A 24,500-nucleotide genomic window follows, 5' to 3' on the forward strand; every position below is an offset into this window, starting at 1 on the left:
GATCAAGCACTTAAGGGGTACTAAATATAGCTTATGATTGCATACGTTGTGCTGTCTCTTGTTCTGTATCTCGCAACGCATCATAAGAAGGTTTCCTCTTCTAAAAGGAAAAGCGGTGTTAAGCACTAGTAAATTGGCAATTGGTTTAAATGTAAATTCGGACACCGAGGGGCAGCGGAAGTGAGACCATGCTCAGCCCTGAATGAGATCAAAGCTTTGACCTGTTGCCCCATTGTTAGCCCCTCAACTACTTTCTCTTTGCTGGGGAGGGGACAAAGGAGGGACTTGCAAACACCCAGACAGCGGTCGGAGACGCGCCCTCTTTACTTTTCTGCCCTCGCCTTTCTAACCCCTGATATCAGTAGCAAGGTCATTGCCGGGGGCCAAGGGCAAGCCGTGGTTAGGACGGCGACATCTTCCCAGTCGCCAACCGATTAACAATCATGTATAATTGCAAATGGAAGTGCAAGTTACAAATGTAGAAACTGTTGTTTTCGTCCTAGCCCTTAGCAGGGGATTTTTATTTTTCAGTTTATAGAATTCTTAAAGCATGCACATAAATCTGCACATGGTCGGTCTCCCAGCACTTTCATCAAATAATCCTCTGCACGCTGAGATCTGCTTTCAACAGCGCGTCCCTTATTTGTCCTGGTAAACTGAAATCCATTAGCACAATAAGAGCTGGTATCTTGATCAAATATTAACAGATGAAGCTAGGAAATAATTGTAAATTGTTTAATAACATGCAACAACCAGAGCGGTGAAAGATCACCAACTGATGATAAAGACATCCTGTTACCTTTCCACATGTCTTTCAGCATATGGACCTGGAGACAAACAGTTAAGCAAAACACTTGGTAATAATAATAACTTATTTGTACATAGCGCTCAAAAGGCCATTTCTGACAGGTAAATGGCAGGGTTTTCTATTTCCCTAAACGGCTAAAACGAAGGCAACCTTTACTCTTCTGATGCCTCTCAGCACAGGATGCTATGTGTATCAAGGATTGCAAGCAATCGAAAAAGGCCAGCGAGAGTGAAAGACAATCTTTTTTATGAATAAAAGAAACAGTGGTAATCAGGGAGGTACTACAAAACCATGTGATCAAATATTAATAAAGCAAAATCGTGCATAAACAAAACGTATGCAGATCGCGAGAACATGCACGTTCTTTGGCTGCCACCAGAAAGAAAGCATAGGGCTGGTTTTTTACATCAATATAACTTTCACAATATGAAACCATTAGTGACCTTGTTAGAGAGAAAAGGTTGAACCACTTGCAGTCTCCATGCCAGTATCTACAGAGATAGGCTGAGCCAACTCAAAATGCCTACTCCGGCTGCATCCTGTTAGCCAGTCTTTAACCTGCGACGTGCTGCCTAGGGATAGTGCTTAAAACTCATTTGCTAGAAGGGGTGGGAGGTAGGCGGGTGTGGGGGAGCAAGCAAAACATGTCTTCTTAGCCACTGCCTAAGATCTAACGTTAAATCCTACATAAAGGGCCTTGAGATGGTGCCCTAGAAATCCAAGAAATCATAGCACCACTCATAAGCACCTTAATAGAACACGAGCTCAAGGATATCCAGGAGCAAGGGACAAAAGGAGCAAGGAATTGTGTTAAATCATTTGACCAAATATTGAAAAGGACTCTCCATACTTTACAACAACAAATAAACATGTGCACGGTAAGACCCCCGAATGACTACCTAAATATATCAAGCTGGTTGATGCAGAATGTACCAGTCAAAAAAAAAGGAACATTCCAGGGTACTAGGACAACATCATGAGACTGGAGAGCAAGCTCTCACAAGCAGCAAAAAGACATATCAAGACCTAATTAAACTCAAAAAGATGCAAGCAAAGAGCAAGGTCTGGGTCGAGATAAAAAAGCATTACCAGAGAAAAACAGTATGAGATTTTAGGTACTGCTATCATAGGAATTTAAGCCCCTTCCTTGGTTTATATTGTAAGGGAATTCGGCCCTTCCTAGATCAGGTGCCGATTGCTCAATGCTTAGTAATGGATAAATCAACTATATATTTTGTGCTTGTTTCTTGACCATAATCTGCCAAAGCTTCGCTATCATCTGCCAGATAGTATGAGATTTTAGGAACTGGTGTCATAGGGATGTAAGGGCCAGATGTAGGAAGCCTTTTGCATGTCCCAACTGCGAAAAACGCAGTTTGCGGCATGCAATAGGCCGAACGCGGTGCTCATCCTCAAATTGCGAGTCGGTACTGACTCGCAATTTGGGGATGCGACTCGCAAATAGGAAGGGGTGTTCCCTTCCTATTTACGACCGCATCGCCATGCTGAGTTGCTTTGTGACCGCGAATGCGGTCGCAAACCAACTCGCAGTTACCACCAGTGTCACACTGGTGGTAACTCATTCGCAAAAGGGAAGGGGTCCCCATGGGACCCCTTCCCCTTTGTGAATGCCGAAAAAAATATTTGTCAGAGCAGGCAGTGGTCCTATGGACCACTGCCTACACTGAAAAAAACGAAACCAAATGGTTTCGGAAGTTTTTTCATTTTGCAACTCGTTTTCCTTTAAGGAAAACGGGCTGCAAAATAAATAAAAAACTGCTTTATTGAAAAAGCAGTCGCAGACATGGAGGTCTGCTGATTACAGCAGGCCACCATCCCTGTGAGTGCATGGACTCGCTATGGGGTCACAAACTGCGACCCACCTCATGAATATTGATGAGGTGGGTCTTTGCGACCCCATAGCGAGTCGCAGAAGGTGTCTGAGACACCTTTCTGCATCCCATTTTGCGACTTGCAAATTGCGAGTCGGTCAGACTCGCAATTTGCAAGTCGCAAAATTTTAGTTTACTTCATCTGGCCCTAAGTCCCTTCCTCGGGTCTGGACATCATCTGCCAAAGCTGAGTTTTTGGAGAAGGTAGTTGATCTTGTAGACCTTTTGGTTGTGAATGGAGATGAATTAGTAGTTCTAGGGAATTTTAATGTACATGTAGACACTAATCATGAAAAATTAACTAAACACCTGATTGATGAAATAGGTAATATTGAACTTTTTCAGCAAGGGAATCAATCCATGTATATAGTAGCAGTGACACATAGCCACCCTAACATAAGCAATATTTATTGGTTTACTAAAGATATTAGAATGAAGAGGCTGAAACATAGACAAGCGGAACAGACATGGAGATACTTGTATCCCTCAGCTGGAAAATGCAAGACCAACTGCTCAAGTTTGCTTCTTTTAGAATTTAGCTTATATAAAAATAGTGTCAAGAAAGACTTTTTGCACAGGGCACTAAATAGCAGCTTGAATAATTACAAGGGACATTAACACTTGTTTTGCTATTTTGTGTTCCCCCAAGTCTCCCGATAAAAATGGTACCTCACTTGAGTGGGTAGGCCTAATGCTCGGGACAGGAAATGCCACATGGACACATCAAATTTTTACATCGAAATCTGACATGTTTTTTGCAAAGTGCCTAGCTGTAGATTTTGGCCTCTAGCTCAGTCGGCACCTAGGGAAACCTACCAAACCTTCACATTTTTGAAAACTAGACACCTAGGGAATCCAGGATGGGGTGACTTGTGGGGCTCTCACCAGGTTCTGTTACCCAGAATCCTTTGCAAACCTCAAAATGTGGCTAAAAAACACTTTTTCCTCACATTTCTGTGACAGAAAGCTCTGGAATCTGAGAGGAGCCACACATTTCTTTCCACCCAGCATTCCCCCAAGCCTCCAGATAAAAATGGTACCTCACTTGTGTGGGTAGGCCTAGTGCCCGCAACAGGAAATGCCACAAAACACAACATGGACACATCACATTTTTTCAAAGAAAACAGACCTGTTTGTTGCAAAGTGCCTAGCTGTGGATTTTGGCCACTAGCTCAGCCGGCACCTAGGGAAACCTACCAAACCTGTGCATTTTTTAAAACTAGACACCTAGGGGAATCCAAAATGGGGTGACCTGTGGGGCTCTTACCAGGTTCTGTTACCCAGAATCCTTTGCAAACCTCAATATTTGGTTACAAAAAAAACGTTTTCCTCACATTTCGTTGATAGAAAGTTCTGGAATCTGAGAGGAGCCACAAATTTCCTTCCACCCAGCATTCCCCCAAGTCTCCCGTTAAAAATGGTACCTCACTTGTGTGGGTAGGCCTAGTACCCGCAACAGGAATAGATCACACAACGGTCAATGTTGGTCCTTACATGAGGCAACTGTTGACCCTGGGGTGATCTATTCCTGATGCAGGCACTACAGGCACTCAAGTGGGGTAGTATTTTTATCAGGACAGGTGAGGAATCACTGGGTGGTAGGAATTTTGTGTATCCCAGCATATTCTTGTAGTTTGTGTGACAGAAATGCAAGACAAAAATTGAGTTTTTATTCAACATCTCAGCTTTGCAGGGTATTCTGGGTAAGAAAACTTTGGGGAATCAACACAAGTCACACCTCTGTGGACTTCCCTGGATGTCTAGTTTCCAGAAATGTCTGGGTTCAGTATGTTTCCCTATATGACCGCCGAGCCCCGAACCAAAAACACAGGTGCCTGCCTTACAAAACCAGTTTGTTTTGTGATATATAATTTTGATATCTCCACAATAAGATTTGGGTAGTGGAATTTGGGGATGAACTAAATTGGGGAGCTCCCAAGAGAGCACTCTCTCTCTGTGCTTGCTGCCGTATTCACCTGCTCTCTGGGTTGGGATAACCCGCTATTGTCCCGTTGCAGAGACTGTGCTTGCGAAGGGACAGCAGGACTGTCCTCATCACCTCCCTCATAATTACTGGAAGAGGAGTTATTGAAAGGGACTCCTGCGATGGAAAATTCACTCCCCAGAGTCTGCGCCATTGTCCTATCCCTCAGATGCTGTCTCAGTATCTGCTGTCTCAGTCCCTGATCCTATGTCAGAGCTGTCCTCTATAACCTGAGTGAGGGTGTGAGTAGCAGTCATCCAATAAAATAACACCTCTGCTACTGGCTAAACTGTCGCTCTAAAACACTAGCCTACGTAGACAGTCACAAAATTGCTGGTGTGTGTGTGATACGTGCAACAGTAGAGGTCACCTTACCTTTGCTTCTTCCCCCAATCAGCACATTCTTTCAAGACACTCAAAAACACCTTGCCACATACCAATCGTCACAGTCTTTAGCACCTCTAGCGCCCAGTACAACAATCATTATTGGTGCTCCCACTCCCATGTCCTCCTCCTCAGATTCCCTCACTACCACCTAGCAAAAGTGCCCTTCATCTCTCCATAGCCGCCCGCACATACATTTCATTTGTATTATAGTGCAGGTAATGGCTGACTTTACTAATGTACTCAGCTATTTACATAAAATACAGATTTGCTCTTTGCAGTAGGCATATAAACCTTCTGCGCTTCTCTATGCACCAAAACTGCCACTAGACAAAAGTTTGATCCTTTTGTAGCAGAAACATAATCACAAGACTTACTTGACTTTTTTTATTGCTGCCTAAAAGCTACAGTTGAAAAGCATCAGTTGAAGTATGTGCATTGTTTGAAGACGCAAGCTGCAACTGCAAGACAACTGGTGGCAAATATATATATATCACTTTTATATGTGGGTCTGGTTTTCCTGGGGAGCGATCGCAACTCCCAGGGAAACCACACATGCATTGACAAACGTGATATATTGATCTATCTCTATCTATATAGATATATATCTATCTACATAGATAGATATATCTACACAGATAGATCTATCTGCATAGATCTATATATATAGATCTATATATTTTTTTAGTAGTTGTAGGGTTTCCTTAGGTAAACCCTACAACTACTAAAAAAATTATTGCCCCCACAGGGGGTCGCCCTGCCCACGGGCGACCCCCTGTCAATTTCTTTAGTTAAAAAAAATAAATAAAATTTAGCCCTTGGGGGGACACCTACCTTTATATAAAAAAAATGCGCCGGGTGGGGGTTCCGGCCCTTTTGCTGGGGGCCCCCCCCCAAGTGAAATCCCTGGTGTCTAGTGGGGTTCGCACCTGTGATTGAGGGCCAGAAAACCTGTTCAGGAAGGCCTCGTTTGAAAGGGGAGAGTCTCGGGACGGCCGTTTTGGGCAGTTTTCTCCATTGGAGCAGGAAGCAGCCTTGTGGCCGCTTCCTTCGCAATGAAAACAAAACAATGACTTCAGCGTGCTGTGTCACAAAGGGGTGGGTGGAGGATGGGGGGAGACACAGAAGATCTTCTGTGTCTCCCAGGTTTATTTTGAAAAACAAAAGAAATCCTTGCGTGCAATGCACCTGAGGATTTTTTAACCCCCTCCTTGGTGTCGGCCACTATCATGACCCGCACCAGGGAGGTAGTGCCGCAACAAAGGGATTAAATATCCATGTTTCTGCTGAAGTTCTAAACACCTGGTTGCAAAAACACATTACAAGTTTTGCTGTTTGTGTACAGAACAAAACACACGGGCCCAGATTTAAGAGGGCCTAGCATCATTCTAACGCCACATTAATGTCATTTTTTTTACATTAATGTGGCGTTATAAGGCCAAAAAGGCAGCGCCATATTTACAAAGTGGTACAATGCTTGCATTGCGAAACTTTGTAACCCCTTGCGCAACATTATGCCTGCGCCAGGCATAATGTATGCAAGGGGGCGTTCCAGTGCCAGGGTGGCCGAAAAAATGGTGCAAAGAAACTTAAGAGATTTATTCACAGCATTTTCGTCAGCATTTTTAACGCCTGCTAAGTGCAGGCATTAAAGGGAGGCTCCCATTGTTTTCAGTGGGCCTCTGGGTGATTTCAGGATTAGCGTCAACATGCTTGATGCTAATCCTGCTAAGCGCCGGACTAGCATAAAAAATGATGACGCTACTATCCCTGACTACCGCCATGGTGCACCGTATTTTAAATATGGCGCACACATGGTGGCGTTAGGGCGGCACTAAGGGGCGCAAGAAAAGTGGTGCTGCACTAGGTGCAGCGCCACTTTTCATGCTTCCTTCAATTGCAGTCGATCTGATATAGATGACGTAACCAGTTATGGGATATCCTGTTTTGGTATCTGGATTGTATACAGGGTAAAAAGCAAAGGAGGTTCTGCAAGTAAGAAAAAGCAGACGATGCCAAGAAGTAACATGTGCACCCGCAACTGGCTCCAGGAGAAATCTTATGTAAATAGTAATTTGGAATTTCCACTATGTAGACCCCATGCATGAAAATGTGCACATTGCAACTTTTAATGAGGCAGACTTGGCAGCTGAGAACATCCCCACCCTAGAGATTTTATCAGGTGGTTGCTTTCACCCAGGCTCACTGCAAAGGCAGGGAAGGCATGTCGCATCCGTTTGCATAGTGCGACAGGAATGGGCGCCACTTACCATCTCCTCAGATTGGAATGCCAGGCGCCATTCGACCCCATTATCCTACAAATGCAGTGAAATGATGTGACCAAGCTCGGATTTCTGAACCCCAGGCAGGGCCTGCTAAACATGAATCTCTCCCACGTTCATTTAGTGCTAGCATTCTAATAATGTATCTTACCACAACAACAGACTTAATTTCAAACATATGTTTTATTTTGTTTTCCAGGCGCAGTGACCTTGTCCTGCTGGCTCATCTGATGAAGTTTAACAAAAAGACAAGCCTGACAGTGAAAAGACATGGAACGAACAAATGGTACTCAGCTTTCATACTGTTTCCGTGTGTGGTGGTTGCAAGGAGTGAGGTCTGCCAATGTGTGTAACGTGATCATACTCATGCCAGATTATCTCAGATTTAATGGGAGAAGCCCAATGTGCAACAGTTTTAAGTTTGCCTACCAGGCATGCTAAGCAGAGGCATTATAATGGGGAATAACTACAGTAAGGTATGCTCTATGCAATGATTTGAGACCAGGTGATGCCATATAAGGTGATAGAACTGCAGCAGCACTATACTAACACCCTTTGCAATGATAAACTTGTGTTTTTCCCTGGAACTTTAATAGAACAGTTGAACAATGCACAATAAAACAACAAAACAGACACATCACAAGTCCCCAAAACAAAAAACCCTTCAAAAGAATTCAGTACAAAGCCATAAGTAGAACACAATGAAACCCATTCAAAGTGGAACACAACAAAACATCACAATCAAACAACACACCCATGTAACACAAAAACAACACAGCAGCGTATAAACCAACCCAAGACCACAAAAACATAGTAACAAAAATACAATACATAACAGAAATAAGCACAAAATACAACCTTTACACAAGAACACAACACAAAAACTACACAAACAGTGCAACACCAACACGCCATAATGCAACCCAAAATAACACAACACAATACTAAATAAGACAACAATATCAATAGACCACAAAGTGCAATATAACAAAACAGCCACAACAGAATACAGTATAGCAGCAACACTACGTTGTGATAACAATACAAAAAGACAGTACCAGAACACCAGCATAACAACAATTTAACACAACAATGCATCACAAAACAATATCACTGTATAATAGCACAGATCAACAACAACACAATGCAATTTCAACACACCACAGCAACAGACAACATAAAATACAATCCAAATGCAACATAGTAACAATGCAAAACAAGACACCTTAAAGTCCAAACAGCATTACAACAAAATAAGAAAACCTAAAGCAATACAGAGCAAAACAAAATGCAGTTTAATTGTCATACTCTCAATACAGTTATGTTTTTGTACATTGTTACTGTCTTGTGGTTGATGTTGTGTTGATATATTTTATGTTGTGTTGTATTGTGTTCTTAAGTTGTCATATTGTGGTGGTGTTTTGCATTTTCATGGAGTTTTGTATTCTGTTGCTGTGTTATGTATTTGTTGTGCTGAGATTTTGGTATTGCATTTTGTATTGTGTGCTGGTACTGTGGTGGGTTGCTGGTGTTAATGTAATTATCTGCTGTGTTGCTGTTGTGTCATTTTACATATAATCACTGCCACGAATCTTCTTCCGTAATAGAGTAGTAAAAATGTTTTCACCCTACATTACACTTTTTACCACCATGGACATGCAATAGATGCAAAGGGTTCAACCCAGTACCAAAAGATAAACTGCTGTGCTTTATAAAGAGGCATAGGCTCTTACAGATTACATGAAGCTCATATTTTACTACATGAAGTTAAGCACACGGAACGCTTGCCTTTTATATGTAATATACTGCTGCCCGCGGCAAGCATGTTTGTACTACTGTTCAGTGCAGCACTGTGAATCTGTTGTGCAAATGATATTTGTTGCTATTACACACAAATAAAAATCTTACGGCCTGATTGCGATCTTGGTGGACGGGGTTACTCCATCACAAATGTGATGGATATCCGTCCGCCGCATTACAATTCCTATGGAAATTGTAATTGAGTGGACGGAAAATCCATCACGCCTGTGACGGAGTATTCGTCCCCCAAGATCTAATCAGGCCCAGAGTTTCTTTATCTAAGTAGCTTTGAGGTGCTTTAGAGGGGCATGGCCTGTGCACCTGCTCCCCCAATTACACTCTGTGCTTCCCGACCTTGCGAGGCAGCTGTGCTAGTGCACACTCTGTTGAGTAACTGAGTAATGCTCACTGCAATACTCAGTGTCAACAAACAATGAACAAACACACAGACTACTTTGTCCAATTCATTGTAGGTGATTGACTGGACATTTTCCTTGTGATAGAGACCAGGACTAGGGACATGTCTTTGTACAATATGCACCTGGCAGTGCAACTTGCTTTAAGCTATTGCACGAGGATCGTGTTTCTAAGGTTGGTGGAAACCTGGTCACTAAATACCGGGATAGTCCTAGGGCTAAAATTCATGGTTTATTTGGGGGATATGAATGCCAAAAGCAGTGGCTTTGTTAACCCCATGCTTTAACAGCTAAAGTGAGGTTACCACTCGATCCAATGGCCTGGTAAAACGACCTATTAAGAGATTTATTAGTTTAATTTCTAAATTCTGCAGATAAAAGCTTATATAAGCACATTAAGAGAATAGAAGGTCAGTATCTCAACTGGGGATCCGGGGCTGCTAAGTGAGCCAACTTCATTTTAGAAAACAGGGAAAGAAATGTTGGAAACATCAAATATGGCGAGGCAGCAAACAGAACAAAAGATAGAAAAAGTAAGAGGAAAAAATGATGAGACAAGATACACGCCCCTAATAAATGTATTTTCTTATAAATAGTTGGGTACAGGTGCTTTGAGTCGGGTATTGTGAGATGTCAGTCGGAATTCAGCAGGAATGTTTACATACATTCAGACAAAAAACACACACACTTTTTGAAAGTCCTCAAAAATATATATATATTTTTTTTACAGAATATGTTTTTTTCTTTGTTACTATTCCTACCAAACTGCATTCCACTCCCTCTACACTGGCCCTTAGGCCCCTCTTGTGTGCCATGCTTGTCAAATCATGTATTTAAACATTATGGTGGTCATTCTGACCCTCGCGGTCGCGGATGACGGAAGCACCGCCAACAGGCTGGCGGTGCTTCATAGCCCATTCTGACGCCGCAGTCAGAAAACCGGGGCTGGCGGTTTCCCGACGTTTTTGCCCCGGCTGGGCGAATCCGCCATGGCAGCGCTGCAAGCAGCGCTGCCATGGGGATTCTGACCCCCTTACCGCCAGCCTGTTTCTGGCGGTTGTCACCGCCAGGAAGAGGCTGGCGGTAACGGGTGTCTTGGGGGCCCTGGGGGCCCCTGCACCGCCCATGCCACTGGCATGGGCAGTGCAGGGGCCCCCGAACAGGGCCCCGGCCGGCTTTTCACTGTCTGCCTAGCAGACAGTGAAAAGCGCGACGGGTGCAACTGCACTCGTCGCACGGCTGCAACACCGCCGGCTCCATTCGGAGCCGGCTTCTGTGTTGCAGGCCTCCTTCCCGCTGGGCCGGCCGGCGCTAACATGGTTAGCGCCCTCCGGCCCAGCGGGAAGGTTGTAATGCCGGCAGCGGTCTTTTGGCCGCATAGCGGCCAAATGGCGGTTCCCGCCTGGCGGGCGGCGGACTTGGAATGACCGCCTATATGCCAGCCTGATTGCGGGAAAATCCGAAGCTCACACCCTCCCAATCTTACTGACCAAGCTGTGCCCCTGATTCTAGGAAGGGTCACTTTGCTCTTTCTGCGTCATTAGAGGTTTAGTTCTAAGTGGGGGGTAATGGCGAGTTACATATTTGAACTTTAAACATGTTAGGCACAAACATGAACATACAGCTCTGCTCAGGGCTTCGTCTCTGAAAGTTGTCCTTTGGAAAACAAGGGGAGGCTTCTAAAGATTGATAGCACTAATTTCAATCTGTGGATCTCAGCCATAGCAGATGAGATAGCCCCTGTGCGAGCCCACAAGCCTCATCCAAAGAGGCTACCTGCTATATGGTATAATTAGGGCCACTGGAATCTGGTGGCAGAGGAGGGCCAAATTATGCATTAAGGATGACTAAATTGTGCTGCACGAAAAGCCAAACTTTCGCATTAATGTGGGAAAGTTTATGATACTATTGCTTCATTTTTTAATCTTTTTTACACTTGTTAACTCCGTCTTGACATAGGTTTCACCTCATTAGTACTTGTCTAACACCTAAATAGAGCAATAAGCAACAGAAAGGTGTCCAGTCAACCTTTGCACTACACGGCAACACGTGTTGCGGCATCTTTAGTAGCGTTTGATCCATTTGAGCTAGCAAAATGTTTTTTGTGTTAAACTCTGCAGATTGTGCAATAGATAGATTATGTGGCAACTGCGGCAAATCCATAATAATGCAGAAACACAGCAGCTGCAAAATCGCATAATTCCAGCGGTCGTTGGTATGCTCAACATTTTCTGCTGCTAAATGAACTTGTGAGCTGTTTCAAAGAAGCTAGCAAAGTAATTACCTTCTCAGTGCTAAAATGATCCTTAAACTACTCTTCAAAAATATAAATCTCAGATGAGACAAGAATTGTTTCAGCATTGTGCATTTCAACGGTTGTCCGGTAGGAAGGCTTCCCATGAAATGTTTAAAATCATCAGAGAGTTCTCCAATCCTTTGAAGATTATTTCTTTATGGTTGTTTGCAATTCATTGTCAAATTTTAATCAGAGAGAAATTTCTGACAGTTTATTAAACCTTTCCAGTTCACCCACCTTCACTTTTGCTGGTCTTAATCTTGTGTCAGTTGAGGAGACAATAAAAATTATGAACACCTTTTATTCAAGTTCGCCTGATAATCCTTGTCCAGTCTATATTTTTAATTTAACAAGACTGACTATTGTTCTCCTTGTCGGCAGACTGGTGAACTCCTCACTTTTGCTTGTATTGCCCCTCTTTTGAAGAACCCCTGTCTGGGGCCAATGGTTCTTAACTAACATCCCATTGTTCTTTTATGCTTTTGTGTAAAGTTGATGAAGAGGGTGGTTAACTCTAAGTTGAGGAAGCTTATCACTACCCGACTTCTTCTCAACCCAGCACAAGCAGGGTTTTGTGCCTCTCATGGCACAGTGGTGGCACTTGTTGCTGTCCAAAACAATTTACTGATGATTCAGGATCAAGGTGAAGTTGATATCCTACTCCATTTGGACCCCTCCATAGCCCTCAGTATGATGTGGCATGTCACGCTGCTCAGTAGGCTTGGAAGGGTGGGAGTATGTCATCAGGTTTTGGACTGGATCTAGTCATTTCTAACAGATCACAACCAGGTAGATTTTCAGGCAGTCCAGTGCTATGTGGAATTCTGCAGGGCTCCTCATTGAACCCCATGTTATTCCCCCATTTGTGGATCCTCTTGTAGGGCTGATGAAGGAGTATCGTCTCTCTTGTATGTGTTGTGCTGATGACACTCAGTCCTCAAGCTCAATGGCAGCAGTAGAGCAGCCAGCACAACCTTCCCCTCTGAACTGAGTGCCATAGCTAACTGAATGACAAAAAACTGTCTGAAGCTGAATTCAGAGACGACCGAGGCGATGGTGCTAAGTGGCCTCTTAGTACCTGGTACTCGTGGTGGTGGCTGAGCTCCCAGGGCATGGTTCCATTGCCTGGAAAGAATGGGAAAAATCTTGGGTTGTGTTCGATGACTTTCTTTTAAAATACAGGTCACTAAGGACACCTCATGTTGTTTTGATTCCCTGAAGATTTTATATAAGATCTGTCATATATGCCATACAATACTTACTACTCTATTTTGCAGGGTGTGGTGGATTTTCAGCTGGATTATGTGAATGCACTGCATTTAGTGCTCCCGTCCTACACCATCCTGCACCTTCAGCTGGTACAGAATGCCTCGGCGTGGCTCTTGCTTAAACTCTCACAACGCGAGCCAATTTCAAAACGATATACAGTATGCTTCATTGGATTTGAATACACAAACAAATTATTTTTAAAAGGCTGTGCCTCTTCTTTAAGGCCTTACATAACTTAGGTATTTTTTTATTTATTTGCCAACTGTTTTTTTGTATATGACAAAAATGGCCACTAGTTCCAGCTCTGCCTTCCTCCTTCAAATTCCAAAGAGCAGGAAAGTCCACCAGTGGTGCAGATCTCTTGCCTTCCTGATAGGAAAGACCTGGAACTACCTATGGAAATGCGATTTATCTCAGATTTTCTGACATTTTGGAAACAATTAAAAACCTGGCTATTCAGACATTAATGTGATCCTTATCTTGTATTCTATGAGTTAAGCTGCTGGTTTTTAGCACCAGGAAACCTAGTGGCAATTGTGCTCTCTATAAATAAAACAAGTAAATGAATAAATAATGTGGACCTACAAAGCTTTCCTCTTTTCATGCTCACATAGCATCAGTCGCATTTGCTGCCCTTTCACAATGGGCAGAGCACCCTAAAACAGCTCTTGAAATAAACCTGCAGGTTCAAGTGAACGTGGGATCAGTGTCAAACTGCACACACCCTTGTAGAGGATGCCATACTTCTTTGTATGGGCTAGATCACCCTCCCAGAGCTGTGCTCGTGGATGGCCTCACTTTATGCCAGGGAAATCTAAGTCCATCTTTTGGAAGGGACCAGAATGGCTCTTGTAGATCAGTTCTTCGAAACCTCCTTTCAATCTAGTCCCATTGGGTGGTGGGCGTCTACATTTTCATTCTCCAGAGGACCAGCTTCAGCCCAGTGCAAGGTCTGTGTACCAGGCCAAAGTGATTTATTAATTTGTAGGGAGCACTCATCAAATAAAATCCAACAGTTTCCACTCTATGTGCATTCAATGTTAAAGAAGGACATTTATGTCCCCTTTTATAATGTATTTATTTTTTACTATATATTTCAAAGCCACAACATGTCCAAAGAGTGCCGCTGACAGGCGAATGGTGAAAAGTGCAAGTGAAAGAAAGCAGCTGCAGTGTGTTCACGTTACTAGTCCCTCCCATAAACCACTGCAAGTCAGTTATAAACTCCTGTCCATTTTTTTCCGCCAAAATATGCTTTAAAGATGTTCAGTCACTGGGAATCCTTGCCCACACAGCAGAAGATAGAAGCAAGAGAAGTACAAAAATTGATTGATGGAATGTTTGAAATAACCGTAGCCGCTGGTAGTTTTTTTGGCTATTTCCAATCTTTTATTGCTTTGTTGATAGTTGCACTACAGACAGAGGCTGAGCAATGCAAGCCAGTCTGGGTCCTTCCCCATAAAGCGTAGTCCAACCCGAACTACTAGACCACATCCAGTCTTGATGGGAACATAATTCAGTCAAGACAAGATTTGACCTTGTTGGGCCTCATCACGTAGGAGCAGTTTGAGTGTTATGGCACAGCAAATCACGAGACCAATGTCCGGGAATAACCATACTATTTATGGCGATTCAATGAGAAAAACAAAAATGGATGGATATGAATTCATTTCAGAGACTGTTAATTGGTGTTGTACCATAATATCAGAGTTTAAATATGGATTTGTACTTATATTGTCTTCACAATATTGACTACCAAATTATCAGTAAGGTCAGTAGAAGCGGAGTTAAACGTACTAAATGTATAGCCCTCTGGTTATGCTTATCTTGATAGTAAAAATTGTGGAGTCAATATATGTACAGATCAAATATTCTTGATTTTGATTAATGGTGAACATAATATGCATAATTCTGTGTAGTGTTATCACGTGGAGTCACTTAAGTATTCCACAAGATTACGCGGGGCTAAGCAAGCAGAGTAATTCTGCATTTAGAGCTATTTCGTTGTGCAATAATGCTTCCTTATGTCCAAAATAGGTGCAAGAATGCATTTAGCATTAAAATATAGTGCTAAATACAACAGAACATGAATTGTGAGTGCAAGCAGTCACTTGTGCTTGCTAAATGTGTTCTTGGGGTAGGATTTTCCTCCAATTTACTACCAGCATTTAGAACTTTTTTCCTACCACACAAATGCACCTTGATGTTCAAAATGGATGTGAGGATGCATATTGGGCTAAGAAACAATGCTAAATGCAGCAGAACACGAATACCAAGCAGAAGCAGCCACTTTTGCTTGCTAAATGTGCTCTCGCTGTAGGATCTTTTCCCCAAAATTACTCTTAATTAACCATGCAGAAGAAATTGCCATAATTATCAGTAATTCCGTGTCAAAGTGTGACGCAGAATTATCAAATTTATTCCACTTACACTGGCACTATCAAAATTCTGCCTAGGCCTAATTTCAATGTTTTGATCTACACCCCTGCTATTTACTGAGACATACATTCTAGTTCATGAGAAAAAGAATCTTAAAAAGCCGAAATTAATTGTTCTTTGTACTGAAGAAAAACACTGGTACTCAATCATAAGGCACATGTGACCAGTATATAAAATTGCATAGCTAGGACTTTTAAGGAAATTATATGAGAAAAGTTAAATTAAACTAAATAGTTTTCCACATGATACAGAGCAAGTAAAATTCTAGAAGACTTCCAGAGACCTAGTAATTTATGGAAGAATACTGTTGTGTGATTTAACCACTAATTGAGTTTTTCTGCATTTCAGAGACGAACCAACTATATAAAACAGCTGGAGGAAACGAAAAGAAACTTCCATACTCCGTGGAAACCCCATATGGCTTCCATTTGGACCTCGATTTTTTGAAATATGTGGACGATATTGAAAAAGGAAAGACCATAAAAAAGATTCACATTAGCAGAAAATCTAAACAATCTAAATTCAGCACGCTACCTCGGAATTTTAGTGTTCCTGACAATGAGTCAAGGGTGCATACTTCCTCTGCTTCTCAAAGTGGGACAACCAATGGCCGCCCCTCTATATCAGTGAGGGAAACTGTTGAAGTGAAAGGGCAAGGCTCATTGCCTTCTACTGTGTCATCACAAAACCTGCAACATCTGCAGGAGCTAAATTACAGGCGAAAAACTAATACTGTTGAGGCAAGCAGCCAAGCAGACATCATTTTGCATGATGGATTCATCACACTCAATGGGAGACCAAATCTTTTTAGGGCTTCCAGCATGCCTGCTGCTCTTCCGTATGACAAAAATGCAGATGAGCCCAACCTGTGCTCCACTTTTTGTCAGTATCCTGTCACATGCCAACCATGTGGTGGAAACAGCATCAAAGAAAATGATTTTGGGCCTGTGGAGTCCTGTGATTGGGAATTAGCTCAGCACAAAGAACAGATCAACATGAAAGAGCAAATCAATGAAGCCTTGCAGAGAATAAAAGAATTGGAAGAGCAAGTTAAAACTATCCCTGAACTTAACCAACAAATACTGCTCCTCACAGAGGAGAAGTTAGAGCTAAGCAACCAACTCAAGACCTATCAAGAAATGAAAGCGGCTAACCAGCTGCAGTTAAAATATCAACTACAGGCCTATAGAGAGATGGAAGAGCAAGTCAAAACCATCCCTGCACTTAACAAGCAAATACTACTACTCACAGGGGAGAAATTGCAGCTAACCAACCAACTTCAAGCCCACCAAAAGTTGAAGACAACCTTATTGAACAAGGAAACATTAACGGATATAGCTGAAATAAACAGTCTAAATTCTGTCACTGAAACATCTTCTATGCTCACGGTTCAAGACCTGGAACCACTAAATGTTGAAAATCAAAGAAGTGAAGGAATAGAATTAAGCATTTCTGAAAGTGAGCCCCACAACTCTGCCAATAGTGAAATTAAAAACATCGAACCAAGTTTGGCAAAGCACAATGTGAACCTACAGCCATTACTTAATGTCAGTTTACAACATATGGTAGCCAAAGCACTAAGACAAAAGGCCTCAAATCTGGAAGAGAAGCTCAATGAAAAGACAGAAGCACTAGAAGAAACCAAGCGACTGCTACAGCAGCAAAATGATGAAATTGAGGCACGAGGCAGACACATCCAGGATCTGGAAAGAACAATAACAATCCTGGAGGAACATACCAAAGAGTCCCAGTTAATAAAGCAGCCTGAATTGCAATATTGTGATATTTCAGTGAATACTGTACCCTGGCAGGCCAAGGCAGATCTACAGATGTGTGATAAAGAGATAAGTGTAAATATCACTCCCGGTACACAGTCAATTGGGTGCGGAGAATTTGATGTAAATAAAATTATCTCTCCAACAAATGAACTCCTTTGTAAATTATGTGGCATGAGTAGTGTAACACAGGCCAGCCTCAGCAGTAGCGACAAAGATCCAGATATAGATGTTGTCAATGAGAATATAACCGGCACCAATTCTGAGACTCATATTGAAGCCATTCTGTCAGATGATACGGAACTGAAGATTGAAGAGTCTATTCATGACTGTGAACTTGCAAGTGACGTTTATACTGCACAGTCCAGTGCCACTGTCTCCACAGTAGAGAATCCTCTGCAAGGAGGCCTTTCTATGACAAATGATAATAGCAAATTTGCTCCTGCAAATGACACCCCCAAAAAGCAGCCTGCCACCAAAGAACAAAACACGTCACCTCCAGATGCTACTGTTGGGCAATACGTGAAGAAAATCCAGGAACTAATTCATGAACAATGGACATGCTTGGAGCATGGATACCCAGAACTGGCAAATGCCATCAGGCAGCCTGCATCAAAAATCAGCTCCATTCAGAATCAACTGGTTAATTCGCTGAACCTGTTGTCATCAGTCTACACCTCCCAAACGTCATCCGATGAGGAGAATGTAAAGACAAAATACAAAGAGACGGGTAAATAATGACAACTAACAAAAGAGCTCATTGTTTATCAAAATAGATCCTCGGCTGAGATTGTGCTGTAGGACTAACCATATAAAGTGTGTACATTTGATTTTACAATCAATTTAGTAGTTGGTCAATTAACTTGATCAGTGTATCTGTATTACGTCACCACGTTCTGATATAGTGAACTTTGTTGGCTCGTATGTGCATCGCTCTATGGGTTCGTTCATTCAGCATAGCTGTAATTGATTACCCACTACTGTGAACAGAGCTTTTGTGACTTCTAATGAATTGTTTAGCAAATTTGCACTTGTTAGACTTTGACATTTACTGAAGACCTACTGGAAAGATGACCAGAGCCTGAAGTACCGCTCTTTGAAAAGGTCTGAAAGAAAAGCATTCCCTTGAAAAATGATAAAATGACACTTCCGTGTAGTACATGGGTGATATTTAGCTACTGAAACACTATCATCGTGGAATTTATAGACAGGGTACCATTTTGCAAATACACCACACGAAAGCACAACTTTCAGTTTTTTCTGAATAAGCAGAGAACTATGGTTCAGGTGGTCAAGCACATATTAGCAAATGTTTGTCTCTGCGCAGGTTTTTAAGTGGTTATCATCAATGTAAGGTCATCTCCACTTCTAGATGAGTGAAGTTTGCAGTTTTTGATTGATACCATTTGTAGCATGTGGCATTTGATAGTCAAGAGATGAATGTTGTTCGGGGCTGGTCTCCGGAGAGCTCTTACCTCACTGGGCAAAAGGACACCTTCTTTCTAATTCTAAGGGTTTTCGCCATCACCGAGTAAGCACATACCTTCTTTCTAATTCTATGGGCTTTCGTGTTATCCTTGAGGTCAAAGGCCAGTGCATAACCAAGATCAGGTGGAAGACCTAATTCCTAAGGGTACACATCATACTTCTCAGAAGCTTCTAGAAACTGACCTAAGTCAACTTTTTTTAACAAAAAAAAGAAAAAGTGGCTTATGTTTGTATGCACTTTGTAAAAAGAAAAACTTTAATTGGTGTGCTAAACGATGGAGGATTTATCAGTAAATGCTAATGACATCTTGGAAGAAAAACACACTCCTTGCAAAATCGTTAATTCTTCATCTCTGCAGCAAGTAAAGTTTCAGGCACAGCATTCGTGCAATAGTTGAGCTTGGCCGAGACGAGCAGGCAGAGTTTTATGTGTCTGCTGCGCTCTGATTGTTATGTGAAGCGTGACTGTGTCCAAAAGAGGACTGGAGTCTAAACTGGCAGATTATGTGTCTTAATGTTGTGTCTGCAGTTTAGAGATAACCAGAAAAATATGTTCAAATAATTGAAATTCAGGCATTAAAGAGGAATTCTCTTAAAAATGACCAAGTGTGCCATGTGCAAACATGTCCTTTTATCTCTGAATGTCTTAGTTCTCCCTTGAGTGTAGCATACAACTCTAAGGAGTTGATGTTGTGTGCATGCCTCAACATCGTGCATGTCTCAAGGAAGTGTGTTTGTGTCTGCTGGGAAGCTGTCGTCATTGTTGGCCTTGTGTACCTCTTTAGAAGATGCCCTTAGAATGGTAGAGAGTCCAATACCTTGCCTTACTGAAGTCCACACACCTAATCGTGGTATATTAATGAATGCTAATCGTTCTTTTTATTCCAAAGTGTAGTGCCGAGTCAGTGAGTGTGATGAGCGGCCGTGCCTGCTCAATTATTTTAAAAGCCTTACTGTCCATTGTTTTTTTAAGAGTTCAACTTGTCCTAAAAGAGAACTCTTCCCCACCAGTATAGTCAATATGTAGTATACTATTTACGTAACGGAATACTTTATAGGCTAGAAATCGTGTAATTGCAAATATTCATTTTTGGAAAGTCATATAGATAGTGAGAAAGGCCCACATATGAACAAAGAGAGCGTGATTGCAAATTATCAAAAAATTCTAAACAAGCACACCGTCCTTTAGGTGCTCCTCACTGTCCCAAACCTGATTGTCTTTTTAAACTTAGAAATCAGAAACATGAAACTGTCTTAATAAGATTGCTGTTCTTCTTTATTAAATACATTCCTACAATTGGTGCTACTATTGTTTTCACACCTTCAAAGGTGTTTTGGATCTTCTCGCTGTAGACAGCCTCTCCTTGCATACATCAGCTTTCTCGGTGGGGACAGCATTGCCCCCCTATAGTGCTTTCTTGGTTGTTCATCTCATACCCATCCTTGTTTAAAGCCCGACTACCACTTGCTCATCAGGTATCTGAGTATCAGCATGGAACTGTTTCTCTTCTCCTGAGCTAACGCCATGATTTCCCAGAATTTTAAATTTCCAAATGTGTCCACTTGGAAGGAACAGCATGTCATATTAGCCCTCTAAGCATTTTGTACCATGGAGTTTGCTTACATACCGCATTTGATATTGTGGTTCGCTGCCTTCTGAATGTTGGGGTTCTCTGCTGCTTGGGTTTGACTGCATCTTCGTCCATTGATTGGTTCTCTTCTCATCCAGGTCGGAGATTTATTTTTTAGAAGATGCCGAAGAGTTGTGGCAGTTGTTGACCCTGCCCCACTTTCTCGAAATACACAGATAATTGATGCATCTTTTAATGAGTCCAAAAACCTCAGGCAGGGACAAAAACACTTACAGCAATACAATGATCAGCTCTGTCCTTCATTGTCCTCCACAGGGAAACAGCCAGTGTGTCCAATTTACCTTTCAGATTAGAAGAACATGCTTACAAGAAAATTGTTTGTAGTCATATTGATTTTTCCTTTCAAAACAAAGTCGATTGATACCAACTGAGCCAAAATGCTTTTGTAACATAAATGCCTTTAAGTCAGATACACAGTGGGATTGCTAAGTATGTGCACTAAATCCACTGCGCGAGCCTCAGAGGTAATGAGCGTATGAAGGTCTCTTTAGTGAAGTGACTGATCATGCACTTATAGTTGTGTTTTTTTTTTGATAATGTCGTGCTCTCCTTGTAGAATCACTTGGAAGGAGAGCGGGGGTTAATATGGAGCTCACTACTTTTGTTTGTTCCTGCTGTTATTTGCATAATGCTGAGAAAATAAAAGACTTCCCTCTTGATATGCTTCTTTGTCAAGCTGGCACTAGATGCCTGATGAAGGCTATTCAGAAGCTGTGCGGCTGATGGCTTGAAACCCAATAATGTCATGTGACATTCTCTCGCTTGCCAGCCTTCCCTTTCCTTTACTCAAAGCAAGTGAAATCTGATGGACATTTAAATAAAGTCACATACGACACCTCCATCCGCACTTCTTCTACAAGATCTGCTCTCCACTCCAGGGTTTCTCGTTCATTTTAAAAAATGTGCATCCATGGCGTAGTTAACCCTGTGTGGGCATTCTGGCACTGTGAGAGAGCAGTAGAGCAGGAACTCTGCCATTCTGAGTGGACAGTGCTTAAGTGTGGATCTTGCATTAAATGTGGGCACTTTACTGTGGGCATTTTAATTAACTACACTAGTGTGCTTCCTATCTATACCAATTGCTTTGACATTAACATAGTCAACTCCTTCAGTATTTCTTTTTAATCCTTGCTTTGGGCTCATACTCTCTTTTCACTCAGCCCACTTTATAGCCAGACAAGCATCACTCTTAAAATATTGTGTTCTTTGTTCTTCAAAGATGAAGCAGGTTTCTTACAATTCGGCATTCCTGACAGCCAAGGGTCTTTTACGTGGCTTATGGATTTATGGCTTAAGGACATTCAACAAATCCAGTTGTATACAAATGCCACATGCCACGAGGATTGGCCAGTTGATCCCTACTATTAGAAAATAGACAGCATAGAAGTAAAGCATTTATTTGCACTTATAGCAAATATGAAAAAGAGAGGCTCCTGGCTAGCCCTGAGTCCCTTACTAGCCTTGAATCTTAGGGTGACGTTTAAGCCTGATCTCGAGAATGCTGTAGCACCACAATAGAACCATGGCTGGAAGACTCCACCTCTAATTGTACTCTCCAAACCCCAGAACTCTGGAACTAGGTATACGTTTGCTTTCATAACCACACTCCTCAAACCATGCTCTAAATGATGTCTATTGGTCAGATTCCTGGTCTTTTACCAGCCTGCATTGGTCCAGTCAATCAAAAGTTCCTAAATTTTCCACATCGGAGGGCATTTTCCTTGCCCCTGAAGTTTCACAACTTTGAACAATTCACAGTGCTCCCTATTTGCAAGCCTTTTCTGCCTTCCTGTTGGTGTTCCTCTCCTATGAACTGGGAAATCATCTTTCAGAATGGGGTCACGTAGCTCACCTCTAGTGTGAATATCACTTGGCAAATTACAAATGGCTTTTGCTGGGTCAACTTTCTGGCTTGTATCTAGTTTGCAATTGCTAATAAGAATCCATTTAGTCAATTCCAGTTGCAATTTTGGACTTGTCATTCGTGTCAGAATATGGCTATTGCTTTAATTTGTTATTTATTGTAACCAATAAAACCTTTTTTTTCCACTGGACACACATAATACAGTGCCCAAAAAGTCACCTGCCACAACTGGATCCAAAGGAAATAATTTCTACTTTGTTTAGTCCAATTTCCACCAGGGACAGGCATACAATTAAAGGCAAAAACGAATTACGGTAACATTGAAAACTTTTCATACCCAAACAAACTCCTATATATGGAAATGCTTAAAGGGCTGATTAGAGTGTGATAATTTTTCTACATGTTTCTATACTCCCACGAGATCTGTATCCATCTACTCAGTATTTTCTGTCTCTACCAATGAAACTGAAGTGTGTACCCTTCAATCATGTACTTGGTTTACATAATGTAACAATGTTGTGCCAAACGAGCTCTCGATTGCGGGTCTGTGGGAAATCTAATAAAGGATATATTTTACACAGCTGATGGAAATAAGAACTATTATTTTGATCAATGGTTTTATATTTTACCAGAAACATCTCCAACCACCAGTCTTAAATCTATTATGAAAAAGAAAGGCCACGGTTCCCATGCGAGAGGTAATGGAGCTAAGAAGAACCTTCAGTTTGTTGGGGTAAATGGTGGGTAAGCATCGCTTATGGAGCATAAGTATTCCATTTTATATTGTTCAACACCCAGCTATCGCAATATGTGGTTAGTATTGGTATCACTTGTAATACAATTGCATTCTTTCCCATTTCAACTGGATTGTTTGTCTTTGAATCACTGCTATATTTCAGAAATATCAGTTTACGTTCCTCTCACCCACGTTTATTAAAAATGCTCCATTATATGAAAAAAATCAAAACACACCTAGATCTGAAGATTTTTAGATGGGGGGCACATTGTCTAGATTATCAGGATTGTGGCAACTCACACTTTCAGTTGCTATGACATTTCAACAGAAATGTTCAGAAAATATACCCTATACAGACAACAATGCATAATCTTGATTCACAGAAAAATATTTTTATGTTTCATATTAATGATTTTGATTGCACCTGCTTTGCTGTGAGGTGACATTGCAGTATCAAAGGGAAAGGGAGAGGGAGGAAGCAAAATATTGGCAGTGGATCAGTTCTGTGGACAAATGAGTAGTAGTGCCTGTAGCTAGAGCGACATGTATGTTTTTGAAGTTCTTCTGAACTTTTTATATTTTGGTTGTTGTAGGAAGAAATGCAGAGAGCTCCCTTTATACCAATTAAACTTTATGCTTCAGGGGTGCATGAAGTTTAAGGATGCCAGATTTTGATATTTATTCTTGTAAAGGTGATCAGTTCCAAGTTTATTATGTTGGTACAGCAATTCACGAGGAACAATGTTGGTAGTTGCTTAGCACCCTCTACACGCAGGTTCACAAAAGCCTCTGGTGGAATTAAAATTAAATCTCACTTATATTGAAGTGGCATCACATGCAGCCAGAAAACATGCACAATCCTGAGGGGCATCAGCAATGAGAGTGGTCATCACAACACGGGGGGTGAAGAGTCCACGGGGGAAGGCATAAAACCTCAATTTGTTCAGGGTTGAGGGACTGACAATGTAACATCAGCCAAGAACAGATTTTCACAAAACAGTCTATAATTTGGCAGACCCCTCAATGTATCTCCAGCAGTCTGATGTTAAAACGCATATCATATGCATTCATTTGGTAACAAAGCCACTGCCTGTAAAGAAAGGGCGTCAGCAAGGCAAGGTGTGTCTCTAATAATGTGATGAAAATGACAAGACTTGTGGCCCTCGAAACAAGGTGTTGGTGGCAGATAAGAGGAGTTTTGAGTTTCACTAAGTAGTGTGTTTAAAATATTATAAATCACTTCACTGCAACTCCCTCTATAACCATCATCTCTTGGAGGTGGAAGAGAAGAATGCACACATCAGGTCCTGGCTTCCTCCCAGAAGTTAATGATAATATTTTTATTGCTGTAGCATGGGCGTATCCTGACTTATTGCCATGAAGGCAGTCTGATTACAGAAGGACAGATCACTGGG

At 41.8% G+C, this 24,500-nt stretch overlaps 1 protein-coding gene across 4 annotated transcripts in view; it reads left to right on the forward strand.

Moving 5' to 3' along the window:
- KANK4 (KN motif and ankyrin repeat domains 4) overlaps positions 1-24,500 on the forward strand; it is a 594,294-nt gene that overhangs the window by 442,058 nt on the left and 127,736 nt on the right. For 3 of the 4 annotated variants that reach the window (XM_069232543.1, XM_069232544.1, XM_069232542.1), the window contains 3 exons: positions 7,550-7,636; positions 15,919-18,075; positions 22,982-23,093. In XM_069232543.1, coding sequence (XP_069088644.1) covers positions 7,621-7,636; positions 15,919-18,075; positions 22,982-23,093 — 2,285 coding nt within the window. In that variant the 5' untranslated portion in view covers positions 7,550-7,620. The remainder of the gene's footprint in view (positions 1-7,549; positions 7,637-15,918; positions 18,076-22,981; positions 23,094-24,500) is intronic. The other variant, XM_069232541.1, reaches the window with a different exon arrangement.

Source organism: Pleurodeles waltl, chromosome 4_2 (genome assembly GCF_031143425.1).
Source record: "Pleurodeles waltl isolate 20211129_DDA chromosome 4_2, aPleWal1.hap1.20221129, whole genome shotgun sequence".
In the NCBI taxonomy this organism is placed as follows: Eukaryota; Metazoa; Chordata; class Amphibia; order Caudata; family Salamandridae; genus Pleurodeles; species Pleurodeles waltl.